This window comes from Pelobates fuscus, chromosome 1, assembly GCF_036172605.1.
Source record: "Pelobates fuscus isolate aPelFus1 chromosome 1, aPelFus1.pri, whole genome shotgun sequence".
NCBI classification, from domain to species: Eukaryota; Metazoa; Chordata; class Amphibia; order Anura; family Pelobatidae; genus Pelobates; species Pelobates fuscus.
The window spans coordinates 260,375,380-260,399,337 of record NC_086317.1 but is presented as its reverse complement, the minus strand read 5'-3'; the positions used below and the strand labels follow the sequence as shown (position 1 = coordinate 260,399,337).

The 23,958-nt window shown below is 41.2% G+C and overlaps 1 protein-coding gene across 2 annotated transcripts in view; it reads right to left on the bottom strand.

Annotated features, from left to right (window-relative positions):
* REPS2 (RALBP1 associated Eps domain containing 2) overlaps positions 1-23,958 on the bottom strand; it is a 272,569-nt gene that overhangs the window by 171,684 nt on the left and 76,927 nt on the right. For both annotated transcript variants that reach the window (XM_063456831.1, XM_063456839.1), the window contains exon 5: positions 5,131-5,231. In XM_063456831.1, the coding sequence (XP_063312901.1) occupies positions 5,131-5,231 (101 nt within the window). The remainder of the gene's footprint in view (positions 1-5,130; positions 5,232-23,958) is intronic.

Sequence of the window (23,958 nt, the reverse complement as noted above, 5' to 3'; positions counted from 1 at the left end):
CAGGGATCCAACACGCAGAGTACAAACAGTAGCCAGATACGTATACCGGACCTTAGAATGGCCGGACTAACGTAAGTAGTACAGTATAGAATGGTCAAAGACAAGCCGAGGTCGAGGGTAACAGAAGACAGGTAAGCGAGAGACAAGCCGAATCAAGGGTAACAGAGATAAGCAGAGTAAGGTAAACAAGCCGGGTCAAAACCAAAAGGGATAATAGAATACACAAGCACTGAGTGACTAGAACAAGCTAGAACCACGACAGGGCAATGAGCTAATGAAAGAAGCTCTGTTAAATACCCTGTTCAGAGCAGTAACCACGCCTCCAAGGCGTCCTGATTGGTCCTGCAGCCATGACTGACAGGTTGTTCCGGGGGAGTGTCCTGATGACTACTTCCTGCCTAGATGCTGTAAAAGGCAGTCACTCCCTCGCGGCCGGCCTAGCATGACCGGATAGACCGCGGGGAAGGGAGCCATCAGACCGTCTGGATGGAGGAACAGCCAAGTCTCTACCTCTTTCGGAGGTAGAGACCACAGGTACCCTGACAGTCTTATATTTGATCCCTTCCAAAACCCCATAAAACCTGTACATAGGGAGGGGGGTTACTGTTGTACATCGCCTAGTAGTTTAGAGTAGTAAAAAAAATAATGATGATGATGATGATGATGATATCAGTGAAAAAAAAATAGAAAATAAATAACAACACTATCTTTGACCAGTGCTTGTGACTAAGTGGCTACTAAAAAAGACATTATATTCCCCATTTTAAACACCCTAGGTTGTCTACTATTACAAATGGTATGCTATGATGGGGGTAATTGTCATTCCTGGGCTGCGCCAAAAGCAAACCAATCTAACAAATTACAATATGTATACCGTATATACTCGAGTATAAGCCGAGTTTTTCAGCACATTTTTTGTGCTGAAAAACCCCAACTCGGCTTATACTCGAGTCAATGTCTGCATTATGGCAATTTACATTGCCATAATAAAGACTGGGGGCTGGCAGCGAGCGCTTACCTCTCCTGCAGCTCCTGTCAGCTCCCTTCTCCTCCGCGCCAGTCCTTTCAGCACCTCTGTCAGCTCCCAGTGTAAGTCTCGCGAGAGCCGTGGGGTCATAGTGCGGCTCTCGCGAGACTTACATTGTGAGCTGACAGAGGAGCTGCACGGACCGGCGCGGATGAGAAGGGAGCTGACAGGAGCTGCAGGAGAGGTAAGTGCTTCCTGCCAGCTCCCCTCCCCCACTGAACTGCCTATGCCACTGGACCACCAGGGAGTGAGAGCCCCCCTCCCTGCCATGTATCAAGCAGGGAGGGGGGACGAAAAAAATAATAAAAATATTAATAATAATAATAATAAAAAAAATAATAATAAAATAATAATTACAAAAAAATAATATAACAAAAAAAAACTATTAAAATAAAATAAAAAAATAATAAAAATGCCCACCCCCCACCAAGGCTCTGCATCACACACTTAATCACTGCACTCATACACACTCACTGCATTCATACACACACACTGCACTCATACACACACACTGCACTCATACACACACACTGCATTCATATACACACACACTGCACTCATACACACACACTGTAAATAAATATTCAATTAATATAATTTTTTTAGGATCTAATTTTATTTAGAGATTTACCAGTAGCTGCTGCATTTCTCACCCTAGTCTTATACTCGAGTCAATAAGTTTTCCTAGTTTTTTGGGGTAAAATTAGGTGCCTCGGCTTATATTCGGGTCGGCTTATACTCGAGTATATACGGGTAATTTGAAAAAAGGAAAAGTCCTATATTTGATTGTGAAACTTTCCAAAACACGTGTACATGAAGGTATTTTTGTACTTGTGAGACATTGCTGAATAAAAAATGTACATTGTATTGCAGTAAAAGCTATTAGCATTATGACATTCACAGTTAAGATACCATGCAGAACTTGGAAAATAACATTTCTGAATTTCTCATACATTTTATATTTTATTCATATTAAATTGTGTTCCATATATAAATATTTGATGTGAAATGAATGTCCTATTCCCTATGAACAAAATGATATACAATATGTGTGGGTACACTTAATATTAAAGAGGTTTATTATTGTTGAACAGACAGAGTCAAATTCCAGGTTTTGTTTACATTTTTTTTTTTTTTTTATTAGAACTTGTAAAATTGCCTCCGTCCTTAAAGGGTTAATCTTTAAACACAGCAATGGAGATCATATAAACAAACCAACTTTGTGGCAGATATCTGTCTAGCTACATATGGTCAATTATTATGAAAGTAACTTTTTTTTAAAAAGTGATCACTCCCCATTTATTTACCGGGACATACTTGAAAACAAGAGAAATCTCAATGTATCCTTCCTAGTAAAATATTTTATAAATAAAACAAATACATTTTGAAATGTACTGTTGTGTGACACCTGCACATCTAAATAAATGTGTTCTTCAGACACAAGTACCATGTAACATCATGTTTCAACCATTTTCCAAGAATGCCATGCTTTAAATAAACACAAACAATTATCACTATTTCAGATTCCCAATTTGAATCTATGAAGGCTCCTATGGGTTTACATATGATAAAACACAACCTTAGACAACGTAGAGGGCCACGTACTGTGCTATTCAATGAAAACAACTCTCTCCTCTTTAGTTTATTTTTTTCAACTTTTTGTATGGAAACCATGTGAACTTTATGTGTGAACTTCATTGAAATAACAGGATATCATGTAATCCTCCAAACTAAATGGAAGATTTTCATTGACTTTAAAACACACCCTAGCTTTTATCTTTTATCAACTGACAAAAAAAAAAAAAAACATAAATGTGTGCCATTGCGGGGAAAAAGAGAGAGATAGCTAAAGCATAGTGAGAGAGATAGAGAGAAGAAAACAGAGAGAGAGAATAATGAAAGTAAGAAAATAAAGATAGCTTTTTTTTCTTTAAAAATACAAAAAAAAACTGCAATCAAATAATTGATTCTGAAATATGAATAAAATCAATGTTTTCTTAGTGAGATAACTGGGTAACGCAACCCAAACTGCATATAAGATGTGATCACCTATCACAGGCACACATCACCACATTATTATTCATTTTATTATTATTGCCATTTATACAGCGCCAACAGATTCCATAGCACTTACATTTCAAATGAATCAGACATCCAATAAAGAAATGTCAGTGGATACTAAACCTATTTTTTCCCATGCTTAGATTTTTTTGTTTTATTGGACAAATACTAAATAAGATTGGTGTTGAAATATTTTGTATTTAACTTGTTATATGGTAAAACTTGACCCGTGGTATTGATTTGCAATTCAGGGTAGTGAAGATACAGAAGAGCTTTTAGCTGCTAGACATATTCATTTTCCAGTTAGGTGACTTTTTTTACATTCTGCAGTAGAAATATTTTTAGCAATTAACAAGCAAATAAAGTGTTCATGAGATTGCATATTAAGGTTAGTATTTAGGATAAAGTTATGGTTTTTGGGGTTTGTTTTTTACTGTCTAAAACCCATATTCACATAGCAAACACGTCAACTTTTCATGATTTGTTAGGATCCATGTTCTCTGTTAACAATTACTTAGTTATATTTCAAATATGTCCTAAGAGGAATAAAAATCTGCATAGTTTGTGATAACAATAAATTTACACTAGCTAAAATAAATAAATAAAGGGGACGTGCATACTAATCAGTTACAACTGAATAAAATAATCTTCTAAAGTAAATGTGTTAAAAAAAAAAACCGCAGTAGTTAGGTTTATTTTTCATTTGCACTCTTGCAGTTGAAAATCAAGATATTGATAACTATGCTACTGCCATAAACAGTGAATATGAACGCACATTGTAAATATCATATGAAATTTACTAAACAACTCTTACTTTAATTAGTAAATTATTCAATAAATAAATAAATTAAATTAAATTAAAAAGAGTACGGTAATTATTATTAGTTAATGTCTTTTTTTTATTGCAATATATTAGTGCATCTATCCCAAAATGTATTACTTTGGTCAGTACAGCCTTTCATTTTATCTAGTTTTTCAATGTGCAAGATTTGTCTTTAAATCTAATTTACAATTTAAAGCTATTACTGGGTTCCTAAAATGATCCATTTCGAAATTATCAATCAAAATGGGGTTTCGCAACATATGTCTATATGTTTGTTTTAATTGCGAATAAGGATATGTTATAGAATCCAGAGATAAGCAATATTAGCTATCAGGATGTATATAAATACATGCTCCCATTCATACGATATATATACACACACACACACACACACACACACAAACAAACACACATATATACATATACATATTACATACACACGTTACTTTCTTATCATTATGCAAGGATGTTTGTATAGTATGATGGCAATTGCACATTATTTCATGTTTGATTACTCTTAAGCCTACCATTGTAGGGTGCTTAAAATAAATGCGGCAAACAAGAAATGCTAATTTATTTTTGTTGTGTCAGTGGCGTAAGTGTTACATAAACGCAGATGCTCCACTGGTATCATTTCAAGGCAAAATCTAATCCTGTGAAATATAATGTTTGGTTTACCTTTACTAGAAAATGTGAAAACAGCTGAATGCTTGTTCACCATGCTGACACACAAAAGGTTAAATTGCTTCGTGTTTGGTAAAAAATAAAATAAAAAAAAATGCAACTTTGCTCTAATGCTTTCCTTTTGATGTGAACCGCTGTACTATGGGCAGTCGGTGGTGTGCGGTTAGCTCATAGTTAAAGATGATAATTGTAGCAGGCAGAAGTGATGGATGTATTACGAGATATATGAAGCAAACATATAGAAATATGTCAACATTCTGCATGCAAATTAAACATACTCCCTTCTTAGACAATAATCCCACTAGGTCTGCGTGTTGGTCACTGATCTTACATAATTGGGTACAACAGCGGTTTTCTTGGCAATATAGGAAGGAGAAAAAAAGCAAATATTCAGGTGCTGCAGTTTCACCAGTGAGAGAGCAGCGAGGACAAGCACCCTATGAAATATATATGCAGTACATGTCTTTGCAATGCACACTGGATCTCTGCAGTGTATTTTTTTATGGCATTTGACAATTTGCTTATATTGTCTTACCCGGCTAAGCGAAGACTGCAGAGGTGCAGGTTGGTTTCCATAGTTCAGAGCCAACTGTCCATCCTGCTGAAGTAGCGCAGGTTGTCTAGTCTCGTATGCTGCTGCAGAGAGGGAATAATAAAGAAGAATTGGTCATGTGACCGTGAGGCTGCTGTTGCATGGATACAAGGCTCCGAGTGGTAATTAACTGAATTTAAAGCAATAGCAAGCTGCTAAAAAGTCACTTAACCAGTTCACTGCTAGGGAACTGGAAATTCTATAAATATATATATTTTTTTAGAACAGTAACACAGGAATAAATGAATGCAGTAAACACAATAGATCTTTAATGCGCTTATAGAACCAAGATTTGCTGCATTCCCATAAGTCACGTTAGTGTATTATGCTCATCTATACCTGGATATCTGTGGGATATATATTACTTTATGTATATAATTCATAACTATATATTCTAAATCTCTATGTGAGAGATATTTACAGAAACTCCGAAAGGATACTAATCACACATTTCATGTTTATATGAATGAACATAATTCTGTAATGCATCCATGTATATTTTTTTTCAAAGCTTTGAATCTTCAAAGGATAGCTATATATGACTTAAAGTGTTTCTTCTTACACAAAAAAATGCTCAACTCCCACTGGTTAAATAACCTTACCTACATATAATTTGTTGTATTTATTGATTTATCTAGAACATGTATGATTCGGTGGTACGTCAGGTTACTAAGTATTGATACACATTATTTCTCTTATAAGTATTTGAGTTCAAATGAGTAGTTTTACAATAACATATTTAAAGTAGCTTTACATTTTTAATTCTAAACGAATAAGTTTTAGGCGGATATCTACATGAAAAAGAAAGGAGAGAAATTATAAAAAAAAAAAAAAAGTCCTCTAGAATAGATTAAACAAAGTCAACTTATGTGGGCAGATATTTTGTCATGAAAATTCACTATCCTGAAGTTCCAAACTTAAAGAACTCTCCACCCACCATCCATAAAACGGAAAGGTCACCGCTCATAGAGCTAATATAGTTTATTCAACTGGGCAGCACGTGAAACAGTGTGTTACATCTTGGTTCTGGGACACTGGCCAGATATCCCAGCAGAGGACAATGAAAATGCTATTGTAAAAGTCACTCCCAGAGGACACAATGCAAGTGTATCCAGTAACCCTGAACAGTCAGATCTCCGTTTATATGTACTAATAGTATACATTAAAAAGGGAGGACATACTAATATATGGAGATACTAATCTGGCAATTTAGCAAACAGAATGAGATATATGAGCAAACACAATGAACCAGTCTTAAATTAAGAGATAAAATAAATCACAAGTGGTTTACAGCTGGAATAATAGTGGTCTTTCATCCCTGTCTTACATAGACTGTGACTGTTTGGCTTATGTTGTAAATATCTAAAATAGATGACAGCACCAGAGGTGTTGTGTAAAGAATAACATAAATAATTGTAATCTGGGCAAAAAACTGGAGCAAACAGGAGTTCTAGCAAATAACTTTCATGGCTGGACAGACCACTAGATACAGGGCCGATGTTCTATCATTGTGACGAGGGTATAGAAATCTGACGGGGTATAGCACAATGATAGAACACCGGCGCTACATGTTAGGCGGACTAGGCAGCCGCCTAGGGCGCCCCTTGGGAAGGGGCGCCGCCAGGAGCGCCGGCCCCCCTCATGCTGCAGCCGCCCGAGTGCTCTGTAGAGAGCCTCAGGCGGCTGCAGCTTTGCTCGGGCTGGTGCGTCCATGAGGGCGCACCGCCCGGGCGCAGCATGAGGAGAGGGGCTGACAGGAGGGAAGCGCTCAGCGCTCACTCCTGTCACTCCCTCACTGTAGCGTGGCCGAGCCCTGTATGGTCCGCGGGTACAGAGAGCATCTGTCTCCTGTACCCGGCCGGACTAACAGGAAGTGCACATTGAGTGTGCACTTCCTTTTAGTCCGGCCGGGTACAGGAAACAAAAGCTCCCTGTACCCGCAGACCATACAGAGCTCGGCCACGCTACAACAGAGGTAGGGGAGGGGGGAGGAAGAAATTGAAAGGGGGGGAGAAAAGGAAATTGAAAGGGGGGGAGAAAAAGAAATTGACAAGGAGGGGGGGTGAGAAAAAGAAATTGACAAGGGGGGAGAAAAGGAAATTGACAAGGAGGGGGGGAGAAAAATAAATTGACAAGGAGGGGGGGAGAAAAATAAATTGACAGGGGGGGAGACAATGAAATTGACAGGGGGGGGGGAGAAAAATAAATTGACAGGGATGGTTGAAGAAAAAGAAATTGACAGGGGGGAGAGAAAAATAAATTGACAGAGATGGGTGAAGAAAAAGAAATTGACAGGGAGGGGGGATGAGAGTGGGGAGGGGAGAAGAGAGTGATGAGGGAGAGGGTGGAGAAATAAATTGACAGGGATGGGGGAGAGAAAGAAATTGACAGGGAGGGGAATTGACGGGGAGGGAGGGGGGATGAGAGTGGGGAGTGGGAGGGGAGAAGAGAGTGACAAGGGAGGGGGAGGGGGGAGAAGAGAGTGACATCCATCACACACAATGCACCCCTTACACACAGAAACACACACAATGCATTACACACACACACAAGCAATGCAACCCTTACACACAATGCATCCCTTACACACACAGAAACACACAATGCATTCCTTACACACACTCAATGCACCCCTTACAGATGCACACACTGCATCCCATACATACACAGAAACACACCTTGCAGCCCTTACACATACAAACACAGATTCACACAATGCATTCCTTAAACACATATCAGGACATCCCCTACACACTCCACCCCCTGTGAACAAACTCATTGGTGGAACATGAAGATGGACCCTGGGACCCAGACCTTGAGCTGTGTAAAGGGCCCCAAAAAATGGAGCTGCTTCTCGTTCTCCCAGGACATTGATTTTTGTGACCACAGTTACAAACAGCCTCCCGGGAGCCTGTTCTACACCAGACCAGTGGAGCCAGACTGCAGCTAGAGCCCATCATCATCCTCATCTGGTTTTAAATAGGCAATCTAGTATATTATTCTTTGCACTAATCTCTAATTTACCTCACATTAAAGAAACACTATAGTCCCCAGAACCACTGCAGCTTAATGAAGTGGTTCTGGTGTCTATAGCCTGTCCCTGCAGGCCAAATAATGTAAACACGGCGGCACTGCAGCACTGGCATTAGTTAACATGGCAGATCATAGGGGTGGGGTATTGTGATGTCACATGGGGGGGGAGGGGGCGGCAAACTTTACTTTTGCCTAGGGCGCTGACTAGATAGGTATCCTGTGGCAGAACTATGGTAGAGAGGGTCCTGGTGCAAGAATGTTTTTTCCCCCCCACCGCAAGTGTGGCAAAAGGTAGATCCTTATAATGGTACAACTTCCACAATGCATTGCCAGCTGGGAATATACCATTTCCCCATCCTTGCAGGGTTTCATTTAGCACTGAGCAGTATTTGTGTGTTTGAATGTAAGCTTGTTTTTGAGTATGTGTGTGTGAATGTAGGAATGTATTTGTGTATACTGCTGGCATTTGAATTCAGTTGTGTGTTTTTATGTACTGTTGCAATTTGAAAGCAGTAGTGTACTTGTTTGTATTTTTATCTAGTGTTGGCATTTGTATGCAGATGTGAATGTGTGCGTATTGTTGGTTTTGAATGCAGGGGTGTGTTTATATATAATTTTGGTGTTTTAATACAGAGGTGTGTTTGTATGGAGTGTTGACATTTGAATGCTGAGATGCACATATACACATACACTGTCACACACAAAAGTACACAAATACAAACACTGATACACATACAAATACCCAGACACACACACCAAGATATCTGCTGATACACTGTCACACAGATACACACACTGATACACATGTAGGTACACAGATACTGACATGCATAAAAATACACAGTTGTGGAGATACAAACATTGACACACATGCAGATACACAGACACACATACACACAATGACATACATGCAGAAACACACCCCCAGATACAAGGACACACAGATTAACACAATGACATACATGCAGATACACAGACACACGCAATGAGAAACAGAGATATAAAGACACAAACAATAATAAACATACAGAGGCACATGCTGGTCATCTTTTAGGCACCCTCCTTTTTCCTACCTTTTGGGGCAGGAGGGTGGCTTCTGCTGGCTTAGGCTGTTGGAAGTCAGTTTGCCAACCTCCTACTTCCTCTCCCTCTCCATGTAAGTTAGCTGGGAGGCAATAATATACTCTTATTTACTCCCAGCGCTGGCTGCCATTATTTGAGGGGTTGATTGCGCTGTTTATGGGCCACAGTGCATGACCGGACACCTGAGGACACATGCCTATCGGGTGGCTCTAAGTGCATGGGCCACCCGATGGTCCCCCTCAGATGTCATAATAAGGCACCAGGAAGTTAGGGATGAATGTGTGTGCATCAGAACTCAGACAATACATAATTTCTGTGATCGCACGGTGCAGCGAAGGACAGGTATCGTGACACAAAGTTAACACTGGCTTTGCCACTTGATGTAGCCTTTTATTGGTGAAACGCGTTTGGCTGTTTTTTAATGTATTTTATTACTTACTATTAAAGGAATATTGGCCCCTTATAAAGTGTTTGTGCCATATACCTTTTTTATACGATTTTTATCTATATTGTTTTATTCTTTTCACCCGGTCATTGCACACTCCGAATTATCAAACTCACCCAAGAATCCCAGGTGGGGATTATACCACCTATGCTACTATAGTACGCAGTACATCCTGCTCACTTATATGTGAGTATTATACCTTTTATAACTTTATTTTTATTGTTGCATACAGAGAGCACTATCTGTTTTTTATCTTTCCTCTTCCTCCATACCGAGGACCTGTACTACCTACCGGCACCTATATCCTGCCAGTGGGGGATCAACGCCACTGAATGCTATTTACTCCTGAGCTGGCCATAGCTCTACAATAGGTGAGTAGGAGGACCCCTATTGCTATTATCTTCATCTTTCCACTGCAGTTTTACACTATTGGTGCTTTCTTTTCCTCCACCTGCATGCCTCTACGTCATCTGGATACCTGAACGTTCTGGATCCCACAAGTCCCACAGGCCACAGCATTTACTTATCTCGTCAATCAAAACTTGGACTACTTTTTATACATTTTATCAGGACTCTATTTCTCTTTTTTCACTCATTTATTTCATGTAAGTACGCATTGTTTTATCATATTTTACTATTCTCTGGCGCGACCTATATTCTGTTTTTACATTTGAATTTTCGGTGGATGCTTTGAGGGAACATCACATTTTTAGGTCGCAGCCTATTTTCTCATTTATTTTAGCTGTGTATTGGTTACTTAGCGCTGATCCTATTACCATTAACAGTGGCTTTGCACATGACCAAAACAAACTCTACATACCACTTCACCGTATTTCACCGTAAACAAACATTTCCTGTTTTATTAATCAAGGCAAATGAAGTACATATAGTATATCTTTACAAATTCAATAAAACAAATACACATATCCACTACATACCCCAAATGTTCACACTAAGAAACACACAGACACAGATACCAATGTAAATTTGGGACACAATAGGTTAGTGCCATACATATCACCTAATTATATGTAATCACAAAGCCAGCACAGTTGACATTTTGTTCATCATTAACTTTCCAATTTTGGCATATCTATTTTGAAATTAACTTGATTATTTTATTTATTTATAAAATATTTTACCAGGAAAGATACATTGAGATTTCTCTCGTTTTCAAGTACCGTATATACTCGAGTATAAGCCGACCCGAATATAAGCCGAGGCCCCTAATTTTACCCCCAAAAACTGGGAAAACTTATTGACTCGAGTATAAGACTAGGGTGGGAAATGCAGCAGCTACTGGTAAATTTCTAAATAAAATTAGATCCTAAAAAAATATATTAATTGAATATTTATTTTACAGTGTGTGTATGAATGCAGTGTGTGTGTATGAATGCAGTGTGTGTGTATGAGTGCAGTGTGTGTGTATGAGTGCAGTGTGTGTGTATGAGTGCAGTGTGTGTATGAGTGCAGTGTGTGTATGAGTGCAGCGTGTGTGTATGAGTGCAGCGTGTGTGTATGAGTGCAGTGTGTGTATGAATGCAGTGTGTGTATGAATGCAGTGTGTGTGTGTGTGTGTGTGTGTGTGTGTTGCAGAGCCGTGGGGGATGGGCAATTCTATTTTTCTTTATTTAAAATATTTTTTATTATTATTTCTTATTATTAAATTGAATTATTATTATTTTTATTTTATTATTATTAAATTGAAGTATTATTATTTTTATTTTATTATTATTAAATTGAAGTATTATTATTTTTATTTTATTATTATATATATTTTTTTTCGTCCCCCCTCCCTGCTTGATACATGGCAGGGAGGGGGGCTCTCCTTCCCTGGTGGTCCAGTGGGATTGGTAGTTCAGTGGGGGGAGAGGGGGGCTGTGAGAGATGTTACTTACCTCTCCTGCAGCTCCTGTCAGCTCCCTTCTCCTCCGCGCCGTCCGGTCAGCTCCCCTGTCAGCTCACACTGTAAGTCTCGCGAGAGCCGCGGCTCTCGCGAGATTTACACTGGGAGCTGACCGAGGTGCTGACCGGACGGCGCGGAGGAGGAGAGAGCTGACAGGAGCTGCAGGAGAGGTAAGTAACGCTCTCTGCAGCCCCCACAGCCCCCAGTCTGTATTATGGCAATGTAAATTACCATAGAACAGGTAGGAAATATATAATCAGCCATGACATGTGCATTCTGTTTTGAGGTATGTAGAGAGGGATCTCGTAAAGGACTCTAGGCTTGGGGAAGATTTTAAAGTGTGCGGGAGGTCGTTCCACAATTGTGGCGCTCTGTAGGAGATGGAGGATCGGGCCGCTTTCTTTTTGTTTTGAGGTAGACTAAATAAAGTGCTGGTACTGGATCGAAGGAAATAGGAGGTGGGAAAAGCTGAGGAGAGCATTTTGCTCAGGTAGGGTGGGAGTTTCCCAGAAAAGCTCTTAAACACAAGGCTGGAAAAATAAAGGGTGCGTCTGGATTCCAGCAACAGCCAGTTTAGTTCTTTTAGCATGTCACAATGGTGGGTCCTGTAATTATATTGTAGCACAAATCGGCAGAACGAGTTATGCAATGTGTTGAGTTTATTAATGTGGGATTGGGATGCAGATGCATATACTACATCCCCATAATCAATGATTGGCATCAGCATTTGCTGTACAATCTTTTCCTTTAATGTAGGGCTTAGGCAGGATTTGTTTCGGTACAGGGCACCTAGTTTTGGATAAAGTTTAGATGCAAGTTTTTCTATGTGGAGGCCAAAAGATAGATTGGGGTGTAACATCATACCCAAGTATTTCAAAGAGTGGACTGTGGTCAGTGTGCCATTTTAATTTGTTTTGATGGATTGGTGGGAATTGTGTAATTTAGGTACTGTTCCAAAGATCCTTGTGACAGTTTTGTCAGTGTTTAGGAAGAGTTTGTTTTTTGCGATCCACTTTTCTACCTCTGTAAACTGGTCTTGGAGCACAGCCTCAACCTGCGGTAGATCGGATTTGCTCGCATAGATCACTGTGTCGTCTGCGTACATATGTACATTTGAGGATTTGCAGATATTAGGCAGATCATTTATAAATAATGTAAATAGTAGGGGGCCGAGAATGGAACCTTGGGGAACACCACACGTGACTGGGAGAGGGAGGGAGTCGCTGTCAGAAAGGGACACATATTGCGAGCGATCCGATATATACGATTGAAACCAGGTTAGTGAACAATCACTAATACCTGAGTTTTTTAGTTCGTGCAGTAGAATGTCGTGGTCTACCGTGTCAAAGGCCTTGGCAAAATCAAGGAAAATAGCTCCAGTTAGGTTTCCTTGTCCCATGCCAGTTTAAATGTCATTGCAAACTTTTAAGAGGGCAGTTGTAGTGGAGTGATTCTGGTGAAAGCCCGATTGATTAGGGGTCAGATAGTTTGATTGTTGGTAATACTCACATAGTTGCGTATGGACACATTTTTCTAAGATTTTTTAAATACCGGGAGCAATGATATAGGGCGATAGTTAGAAACCAAAGTAGTGTCACCACTTTTATGGATAGGCACTACTCTCGCAGTCTTCCAAAGTTTGGGTATGTATCCAGACACCAAGGATTTGTTAATTAGGGTTTCGACGTGTTTAGCAATTGCCGGCGCAATGAGCTTCAACAGCATTGCTGGAATTTGATCAGGTCCAGACTGGTTTTTCATTTTTAGATTATTTAGGTGTTTTCGAACTACACTAATAGGTACAGGTCTAAAATTAAACTTGTCTATATTGGGCCTTTGCAAATTTAGTGGGACCTGATACACATTTGTAGTTTCAGGATGTGTGTCATTTATTAGCTTGGCTATCAGGGTAGTGGAGCATCCGACAAAATAATTGTTAAAGGCATTTGCTACATCTAAGGGAAGTTGCAGGGTTTGGTTATCCACTTTGACAGTGGAGGGTTGGGAGTGGATTGGAGAGTTTGTGATTTATTTATAACTTTCCAAAAGTTTCTAGGGTTTGATAGTTTATTGTTCAGATTTTCATAGAAATATTGGGCCTCGGACAATTTTGTCCGTTTTGTGCATATATTTCGCCATTGTCTATATGCACAGTGATCATTCATAGAGCCAGTACGCTTGAACTTGGACCACAAAGAATCCCGAAACTGGTACATTTGGATGAGGTCAGCTGTGATCCAGTTCATGTGTGCTCCTTTTACTCTCACCTTCTGCAGCGGGGCATGCAAATTCCAAATTTCAGACTGAAAGAATTCATCAGCACAGTCTAGATCTGGGATAATGTTTAATCTGTGCTATGGGATGTTCTTGATGTCATTAAGAAAGGATTCAAGATTTAATTTTTTGAAGGACCTGGTAATTTTAATCTTGGGAGATGATTTAATAGCCTTTTTTTTGCACACGCTGCACACTAAACAGTGATCACTGAAACTGTTAGGGAGAACACCGGCCTCCTGGATTCTATCAGGAGAAGTGGAGAGAATCCAATCTAGCAGGGTATGGTTATGGCTTTTAATGTTTATGCGAGTTGGGGAGGAGATTAATTGCGTAAGCTGCAAAGTCTTAAACAGCGTGCAAGAACGATTATTTTTAGGATTCAGCCAATCAATATTAAAATCTCCAAAGACCAACAGTTCACTTTTTGGGTTTTGAGTTATGGTTTCACTAAGGAGATGGGCTATGTCAGATAGGGAATGCACTGGGGAACTAGGTGGGCGGTAGATTCCTGCAACAATGATTGATTTACTGCACAGGATCTCCATTGTGCCAAAAAGGAAATCAAAGGTGGCAGAAGGGCTAAAGTTTTGTAAGGGGGTAAACTTTATTGAATTGTCAACATAAATAACAATGTCTCCTCCTCTCTTTGCTCTGTCATTTCTAAAACATGAATAACCCTGTATTGCAATGGCGGTGTCTTATTTTAGTCATAAACAACTACAACAAAAGTTAAACCCACTTTTAAGATGATTATTTCTAACCTCACGCTTAATTACAATTTGGTCTATAAATATGATTTCACACAGTACAAGTTTGCTGATCCTTACTCAAAGGGAATCCGCAAAAATACATCAGGATAAAATCATAGAAAAATAATGCACATTTATTGTACATAAATTTGTCTGTAAATATACCTCTATGTCATAAATTGTTATTACACATTACACGACAGGGCAAAGAAACAAGGACAACTAGGAACTATATATACCCTATACTGGGTTGTGATTTGTCACAGAGGACCATGATGTCACAAGTGTGATGACATTATAAAAGGAGACTAGTGAGAGGCGTCCACGTCATATATGATGTCATAATGAAGCACCAGGAAGCTAGGGATCAGAACTCAGAATATACATAATTTCTGTGATCGCACAGCGCAGCAAGGGAAAGGTTTTGTGACACTCAAATTATTCTCAACATAAAGGATTATGAGAACAGACTGAGTAGGACACTTGAGGTTCCATTTTAACTGGTTGGCCAGACCACGTGGGAGAGCTATGAAGGGGAGGAGGGGGCAGTAACCTCAAACAATTCTGTAAATATTCTGTTGTCAGTGGCCAGAGGGTGAGATGAGACAACGATCATGAAATTCATAACACACGCCAGTTGTTATTAATATCCATGGAGTCGGTAGGAAAAAAAAATCTTCATCTCCTAGGCATGCACATATATCTCTGTAAATATTCCGCCATACTGTGAAGGTCATATTGATGGAAGCTTCTAGTATGTACATGGCACACATCCATCTATCCATCCAGAATAAAGTCCATGAAGCTCAACCTTGAAACTTATTATTTCATGCTAAAACACTGCATAAAACACCATGGTAGCCATTTCCAAATATGCCACAAAAAGGGAAAAAAACCTTCTTGACTCATAATGGTCATCACATTTCTCCTTAGCAACCTGTTCACATACATATCAATTATATCCTTGAATATTCAGGTTTTTTTTTGTTTTGAGGTTGAGTTTTTTTGAGGTGAATGCTTACAAGTACAAGATATGCAGTTTGGGAGGTTTTTTTCCACAAAAAAACTCTATTATTAGTTGTGAGTTGTGTTAGCAAAAAGAAGGCTATTCAAAGTTTGCCAGCCCTTCCCTGCCGGGCTATGATTTGAAAGTATGGAATGGGTGAATCGAAGTGTGTATTAAAGTGAATTGCAAATTGTAAAGCAGCAGGACTGGAACATATCTCCAAATCAGCTCTGCTTTCAGTTTGACTACCGTATTTTTCGCTCCATAAGACGCACCTCACCATAAGACGCACCTAGTTTTTAGAGGAAGAAACCCAGAAAAAAAATATTCTGAACAAACTGTCCCATAGTGTTTCTTACTATGGGACAGTTTGTACAGAATATTTTTTTTCTCCCCTGTCCCATAGTGTCCCCCCCCTTCCATAGTCTTCTCCTCTTTCCCATAGACTTCATCTCCCCACAGACTTCATCTCCCCCCCTCCCCACAGACTTCCATCTCCCCCCCTCCCCACAGACTTCCATCTCCCCCCTCCCCACAGACTTCCATCTCCCCCCCTCCCCACAGACTTCCACCCCCCCCTCCCCTCCCCACAGACTTCCACCCCCCCTCCCCACAGACTTCCACCCCCCCTCCCCACAGACTTCCACCCCCCCCTCCCCACAGACTTCCACCCCCCCTCCCCACAGACTTCCACCCCCCCCTCCCCACAGACTTCCACCCCCCCCTCCCCACAGACTTCCACCACCCCCCCTCCCCACAGACTTCCACCACCCCCCCTCCCCACAGACTTCCACCACCCCCCCTCCCCACAGACTTCCACCACCCCCCCTCCCCACAGACTTCCACCACCCCCCCTCCCCACAGACTTCCACCACCCCCGCTCCCCACAGACTTCCACCCCCCCTCCCCACAGACTTCCACCCCCCCTCCCCACAGACTTCCACCCCCCCTCCCATACTGTCCCCCTCCCCTTGTCCTATAATTACTTACCTGTCTTGCAGCGTTGGCCGGCAGCACAGGGCGCACCGCGGTAGTGGAACTTGAATTTCATGTTCCGGTTTCCGGCGGGACTGAAAGGAAGTGCGCACTCAGCTTGTGCGCACTTCCTTTCAGTCCCGCCGGAAACCGGAACATGAAATTCAAGTTCCACTACCGCGGTGCGCCCTGTGCTGCCGGCCAACGCTGCAAGACAGGTAAGTAAAGCTTCATATTCGCTCCATAAGACGCACAGACATTTCCCCTCACTTTTGAGGGGAAAAAAAGTGCGTCTTATGGAGCGAAAAATACGGTATTTTGTCTTTGACCATCATATAATCAGAAATAAGTAAACTACTTTTATTATTAAAGTTTAATTTCCCTCCAATTTTAAACATACTAATGTATAATTGTTCGATTTTGGTGTTCTGTCCTGCTTTTGGAGACACCTGGGAACTGTCCCGAAAAAGCATAGCGTGAGCACACCTTTAAAAGGCTCGTGCTGTGCTAAGGGCACTAGTACCCTGCAGAGAACACTGAACAAGTGCTCATTGCATGGTCTGCCCTCATTAAGCTGCCCTGAGCGATTGGCTTCACTGCCCTGAGTGTGCATTTACACTAGGCTGTCCTGACAGAATTGTTAGCGGTCCCACTCCCACGGGCAGCACCAGTGGTGCAATTGGCATTACTTTTTACCTTATGCAATGGCATACATTGGTAACCAATATTGGAGGCTACGTGCCAATGCTTTTTATGTATCATTGCATTTGTAAAATTTAACAAAATGTAGGGAAATTAAAAGAACATTATCAGTATCATGCGGTATAAAAGTGTTTTCATATTAAATATATAGTAGAATGTAATTCTCATTTTCACGTAAATAGGAGAGGGAGCTAAGTCTCCCTATTTAGAAAAATACTAAAAAATCCTAATTATGCTAATGCTAGAAACAAAGAATAATTACTGGAATTGGTGCCACCTCAAATAACCAGAAGCTAGATTTATTAGCATGAAAAAAAAAAAAAAAAAACCTGCAACAGTTCTGCAAGGCTCGGTTTATACTGGAGTAATAATTACCAAAATGGGGTATGTTCCAATCAGATTGTAAAATTACATTGAGTTACTTCCTGTAAATGTAAACGTGCGCAATTAGGTTTGCATGTAATTCAGAAGGTCACCCTAAACAGAAACAGTGCAATGTGGAAATGTATTTCCTTAGTGCCAACGTTTAACTGTTTGATTTTATTTCGTTTTGCTGCTCATGTAGATGAATCGGTAAGGTGATAATATTTGAGTCACAGTTTTTTACTACATGAAAAAGTATATTCAACAGCAGGAAACCTCAGAGATTCATAATAAAAGGAGAGCCTGGGACCCTTCCGATACCACGGTTTTTGTTCAGGGTTGTTAGTCAATGTGGTTTTATTGAAATAAATTGTGCATGCTGGTCCGCTGATCTAAGTGCATGTCTTTGCCATTTAAACTTATATTGCACTATGTATGAGAATTTTGAAAACAGAAGGTTGTTGTGAAGAGATCAACATATACATGAAAGATTGGACCCTGAGGAGTGATTTACCGGTATATTTTCACATCATTTTGTGAGTGCAAGAATATACACGGTTTCCCTTGTACTCTTGTCTCAGGATTTTCTTATGTTTTTGGCTTTAATGGTGTTGTACTTTCAAAAGGTTTGGCTTTAGAAATGAGTCCTGATGTTGTAAAAAGATTTTGCAGGAAAAAGAAGAAAAAAAGTCAGTATCCTGTCTCCCGGTTCTTTTTTTGTTCCTTTTCATAAACCATGGTGAAAATATTTCAATTGTTTGCAAGGACAGCAGGAAGGAAGCAAGCTGTGTGACATTTCTGAAATGACAACATGTGTTCCAAGCACTGCGCGTTTGCCTGTATCTATGCCTTTATATAATTTTGTTCAAATGAAAACTATAAAATTGCTCACTTAAAAGAATGTGATATTCTATCTATATAATTTTTAAATGGACAAGCGTTATTAACAGCAGTTTGGAAGGTAACTGATGTTTTACACGTTTGGCCAATCAGCAGCCTGAGTAGGGGTACCAAAGCTGCATATTTTCCAAGTGTCCCTTTTTAGGAGGGACGGTCCCTATTTTGGACCCAAATATATATGTCCCTCTTTTCTATGTTCTTCTTTTCTAGGAGCTCCATCTTGTTGGGGTGTTGAAGCTTATAACAGAGCTCCACAGCAACAATACTCACAGTAATGTGTCTTTAATGTACAATAAATGTGTTTAGAAATCAGTTTGTATTATATGATACATTGTTATTGTTCCTTATTACATTACAGTTTCATAATTTATTATTGTGAAGTCACCTAAAATTTCTCAGAAAAGCCCAACACCTGCTCACACCCTCACTCACACCCTTAAAATGAATGGACCCCTTTTAGTCCATATTACATTTTGGAAAATATGCAGCTGTCACTCCAGACACAAGCACCTCTTGAAATTCAGCAATGGCAGTGTGGCAGTATCGAATTGCCAACTATGCCCTGTGTAATTGCAAATGCTCACTTAAAAGGCTGCCGTACAGGTTACCATAAAGCCAACTTGCACACAATAATTGTAACTTATGCTAACGTAGTATACTTATAATAATTTTAGTAATGACAGGAAGCAAATAGTTAGCCTAATTTCCTGGTTGTAGAACAAGGATTGAAAAACAATCATTCCTCAACCAGTCAAAAACGAAGATCACACTGAAACAAAAGAGAAATATGTGAAAAGTTTCTGAATTCACAAAACGAAAACAAACTTATTTATGCAATATAATAATCCAACCGAATCAATATAATTGATTCTAAACATATGTATATACCAATTGAAATACTAACATAAAACTCATCCTATTCAAAATGTTATACCAAGAAATACTAGTACTGACATAATGCAAAGTAAAAATAATTAGAGAACGATGGGAGAAGAAAACAAGCCAACTATGGGTGGGAAGGGAGGGAAAATATTTGCCTTCTGTCATTAGTAAAATTATTACATGTACAATACCTTACCATAACATACAATTTTATCACATGACAGGAGGCTTTATATTTTGCAGTAACAATAAGAAAAAAGTGAAAAAGGAGCACAAGGAGATGGGCAAAAATAAAAGATACAAAACATATCCTTGCAAGATCAGTTTGCAAGATGTCAGAGAGAGAAGCCTCCAAGGAAAAGGCATGCATTGCTGCTGCACCCCAAAGTGAAGGAGCCCCAAAGACACAATCTACACCCCCTAATGTTAGATTCCAACTAACTCATCTCACTAATGTCATAGCCACTGGTTTGTGAGTTCGAACATATGAGATGAGAACGATCTTGACACCCGCAAAGAACCAGAAATTCCACATATTGCAACAAGGCCTCAACGACACAACGTTGAGTACGTTCTCAAAAGAACCTTGTAAAAAATGGTACGACATGAAATCGATAACGACATAATGTCTGGGGAAAAGGAAAATCATCCACATCAAATGCTGTATGTCTGAAATCTGACTGAAAGAAACTAAACAAGATAACAGTGTGAGTTTTGCCTATAACTGACGGAGAGAAAAAGACTGGTTATCTGGCCATTCCTGTAGAAAATGGAGAACTAAATCAACATCCCAAAGTTTATTATATTTGGTAGCCGAAGAGCAAGCCAGTTTGACCACCCGCATCTAAGCGACAAATCAAGGGGTTTTATCTCACCAGGATGCCCCGAATTGGAATATGGGCTATGGAGATGGCTGACCACATACCATTAATGGATTGATAAGAGCAAAGGAATACGATTGAGACGGAGTATATGACAAATTTTCTTCCGTATGACTGTGATCTTGTTCATATGAAGCCAAAGTAGGCAACTGACCAAGCCAATTTTGAAACATGACCTGAGAATTCTCCCTGTTGATGATGAAACCAAAGGACCCGAAAAAGCAAACAATGAATCATCTCTGGCTCTCAGATGTGCCATCACTGGTTTCAACAACTTTGTGAAGCACCATGGAGCTCAGCTGAGACCGAAGGGAAGGCATGTGAACTGGCAAGTACGTCCTCACCAGAGGAAGCATAAAAGACGTAGACTGTCTGGAGCCACCGGAACAGAAAGAGAAGCATCCTTGACTTCAGAACCAGTATTGAACCAGTTGTTCCTTAGGAGGAGATCTCGCAACAGATGATACCTTCCATCTCGTAGTGTCTGCACACTGCAAACGTGTTGAGGTAGTGTAGATTGATAATGGGATGAAATTTACCTGTTTTCTTTCTGATTTCTGATGTTGCTGAAGAAGCCACCTTCGTCTTATGTATACTGAGCAGCGCCTTTGGAAAAAGGAGTTTGGATTTCTGCATCTATAAGAGACATATGAGACATCCTTTGAAACTTGTATTGGGTGAGGATAAGTTGCATGGGAGGACAGTGGACCTCTATTACATATCCTTGTACTGTCTGGAGAATCCAGGCATCTGTGGAGATAGTTATCGGAGAACTCACCTGCATTAAATCAGGCTTGACCTCTGCCTCAAGTGCCTCTGTTCCTGTCCGAGGAACATTGGAAGGATGTTGTCCTTGAGAGGGCTGTCGGAAAGAAGGATGCCGTAAGGGAATTAGCTCTGTGGCCTGAAGACCAGAGCCGGCTGGTGGCAAAGCTGAACAGCCTTTTCAAAAACATCTTTCGTGGAGGAGGGACGGAATACATGTTTCAATGAAACCTATTAAATGTAGTGAAAAGGTTGACATGTTCAACTAACGGATGGCCTAATGGATGGCTCTGAGCCATCTAAACTTTTCTAGGCATACCAGAGGCTGACACTTGTGAAGAAGGGTCGGCTGGATATTGGGTGAGCACTTTAGAGAGAGCTTTTTTAACAGAGGATGCTACAGCAGCATTTATAATGGACTGAAAATCTTGAGTTTGTTGGGGAGAGTCACTTATGTTGTCCGTGGATAGCGTGCAGCCATCAGCCAGGTGTAATGAGAAATTGTATTATATGGATATTACGGGGGCTTACCATCAATAACTGGCCTAAACTTGTCAGTGGTAGAGAATGCAGGGGGCTCAACCCTGAAACAAGCACCAACAATGGTAGTAGTAAAGTATAACGAAGGGGCTCACCCATAACGTGTTTCAGGATCAATATTGCAAAAGAGGACTTTGTGGGAGCTCACCCCAAGATCACCAAGTGGAAATATGCTTATTAATATGCCAGAAATAGTATGATCAGTGAGAACTGTATGAGGGTTTGCCCCAGTTACATAGCAGGGGGGCTCACCTCTATAGTGCATATATTAACACGAGTATAAAGTCAGTGATACAGGCAGGGTATAAGCTTGGAACTCAAGTGAGGAATCTTGTGAAAGAAATACATTTGATTAACAATGTGGCAGTGTGTCTGGCTAAAGAAGGCCCCAAAACCATGATTCTAATCAGGGCCGGTGCAAGGATTTTTGCCGCCCTAGGCAAAAGTAAAGTTTGCCGCCTCCCCCCCCCCGTGACATCACAGTGCCCCACCCATATGACCTGCCATGTTAACTAACGCTAGTGCTGCAGTGCCGCCGTGTTTACATTAAAAGGCCTGCAGGGACAGGCTATAGACACCAGAACCACTACATTAAGCTGAAGTGGTTCTGGGGACTATAGTGTTTCTTTAATGTGAGGTAAATTAGAGATTAGTGCCACAAATAATATGCTAGATTGCCTACTTACAACCAGATGAGGATGATGATGGGCTCTAGCTGCAGTCTGACTCCACTGGTCTGGTGTAGAACAGGATCTATGGAGGCTGTTAGTAACTGTGGTCACAAAAATCAATGTTCTGGGAGAACGGGAAGCAGCTCTATTTTTGGGGCCCTTTACACAGCTCAAGGTCTGGGTCCCAGGGTCCACCAATGAGTTTGTTCACAGGGGGTGGAGTGTGTAGGGGATGTCCTGATTTGTGTGTAAGGAATGCATTGTGTGAATTTGTGTTTGTATGTGTAAGGGCTGCAAGGTGTGTTTCTTGTATGTAAGGGATGAAGTGTGTGAGTCTGTAAGGGGTGCTTTGAGTGTGTGTGTGTAAGGGGTGCATTGAGTGTGTGTAAGGAATGCATTGTGTGTTTCTGTGTGTGTAAGGGATGCATTGTGTGTAAGGGTTGCATTGCGTGTGTGTGTGTGTGTGTGTGTAAGGGGTGCATTGTGTGTGTGTGATGAATGTCAATCTCTCCCCCCTCCCTTGTTACTCTCATTCCCCCTCCCTCCCTGTTTCTTTCTCCCCCCTCCCTCCCTGTTTCTTCTCCCCCCTCCCTCCCTGTTTCTTCTCCCCCCCGTTTCTTCTCCCTCCCTGTTTCTTCCTTTCTCCACCCCCCCTCCCTCCCTCCCTGTTTCTTTCTCCCCCCCCCCCCTCCCCTACCTATGATGTAGCGTGGCCGAGCTCTGTATGGTCCGCGGGTACAGGGAGCTTTTGTTTCGTGTACCCGGCCGGACTAAAAGGAAGTGAACACTCAGTTTTCACTTCCTGTTAGTCCTGCCGGGTACAGGAGACGGATGCTCCCTGTACCCGCGGACCATACAGCACTCGGCCACACTACAGTGAAGGAGTGACAGGAGGGAGCGCTGAGCGCTTCCCTCCTGTCAGCCCCTCTCCTCATGCTGCGCCCGGGCGGTGCGCCCTGTATGTAAGGGATGAAGTGTGTGAGTCTGTAAGGGGTGCTTTGAGTGTGTGTGTGTAAGGGGTGCATTGAGTGTGTGTAAGGAATGCATTGTGTGTTTCTGTGTGTGTAAGGGATGCATTGTGTGTAAGGGTTGCATTGCGTGTGTGTGTGTGTGTAAGGGGTGCATTGTGTGTGTGTGATGAATGTCAATCTCTCCCCCCTCCCTTGTAACTCTCATTCCCCCTCCCTCCCTGTTTCTTTCTCCCCCCTCCCTCCCTCCCTGTTTCTTCCCCCCCCCGTTTCTTCTCCCCCCTGTTTCTTCCTTTCTCCACCCCCCTCCCTCCCTGTTTCTTTCTCCCCCCCCCCTCCCCTACCTATGATGTAGCGTGGCCGAGCTCTGTATGGTCCGCGGGTACAGGGAGCTTTTGTTTCCTGTACCCGGCCGGACTAAAAGGAAGTGAACACTCAGTTTTCACTTCCTGTTAGTCCGGCCGGGTACAGGAGACGGATGCTCCCTGTACCCGCGGACCATACAGCACTCGGCCACACTACAGTGAAGGAGTGACAGGAGGGAGCGCTGAGCGCTTCCCTCCTGTCAGCCCCTCTCCTCATGCTGCGCCCGGGCGGTGCGCCCTCATGGACGCACCAGCCCGGG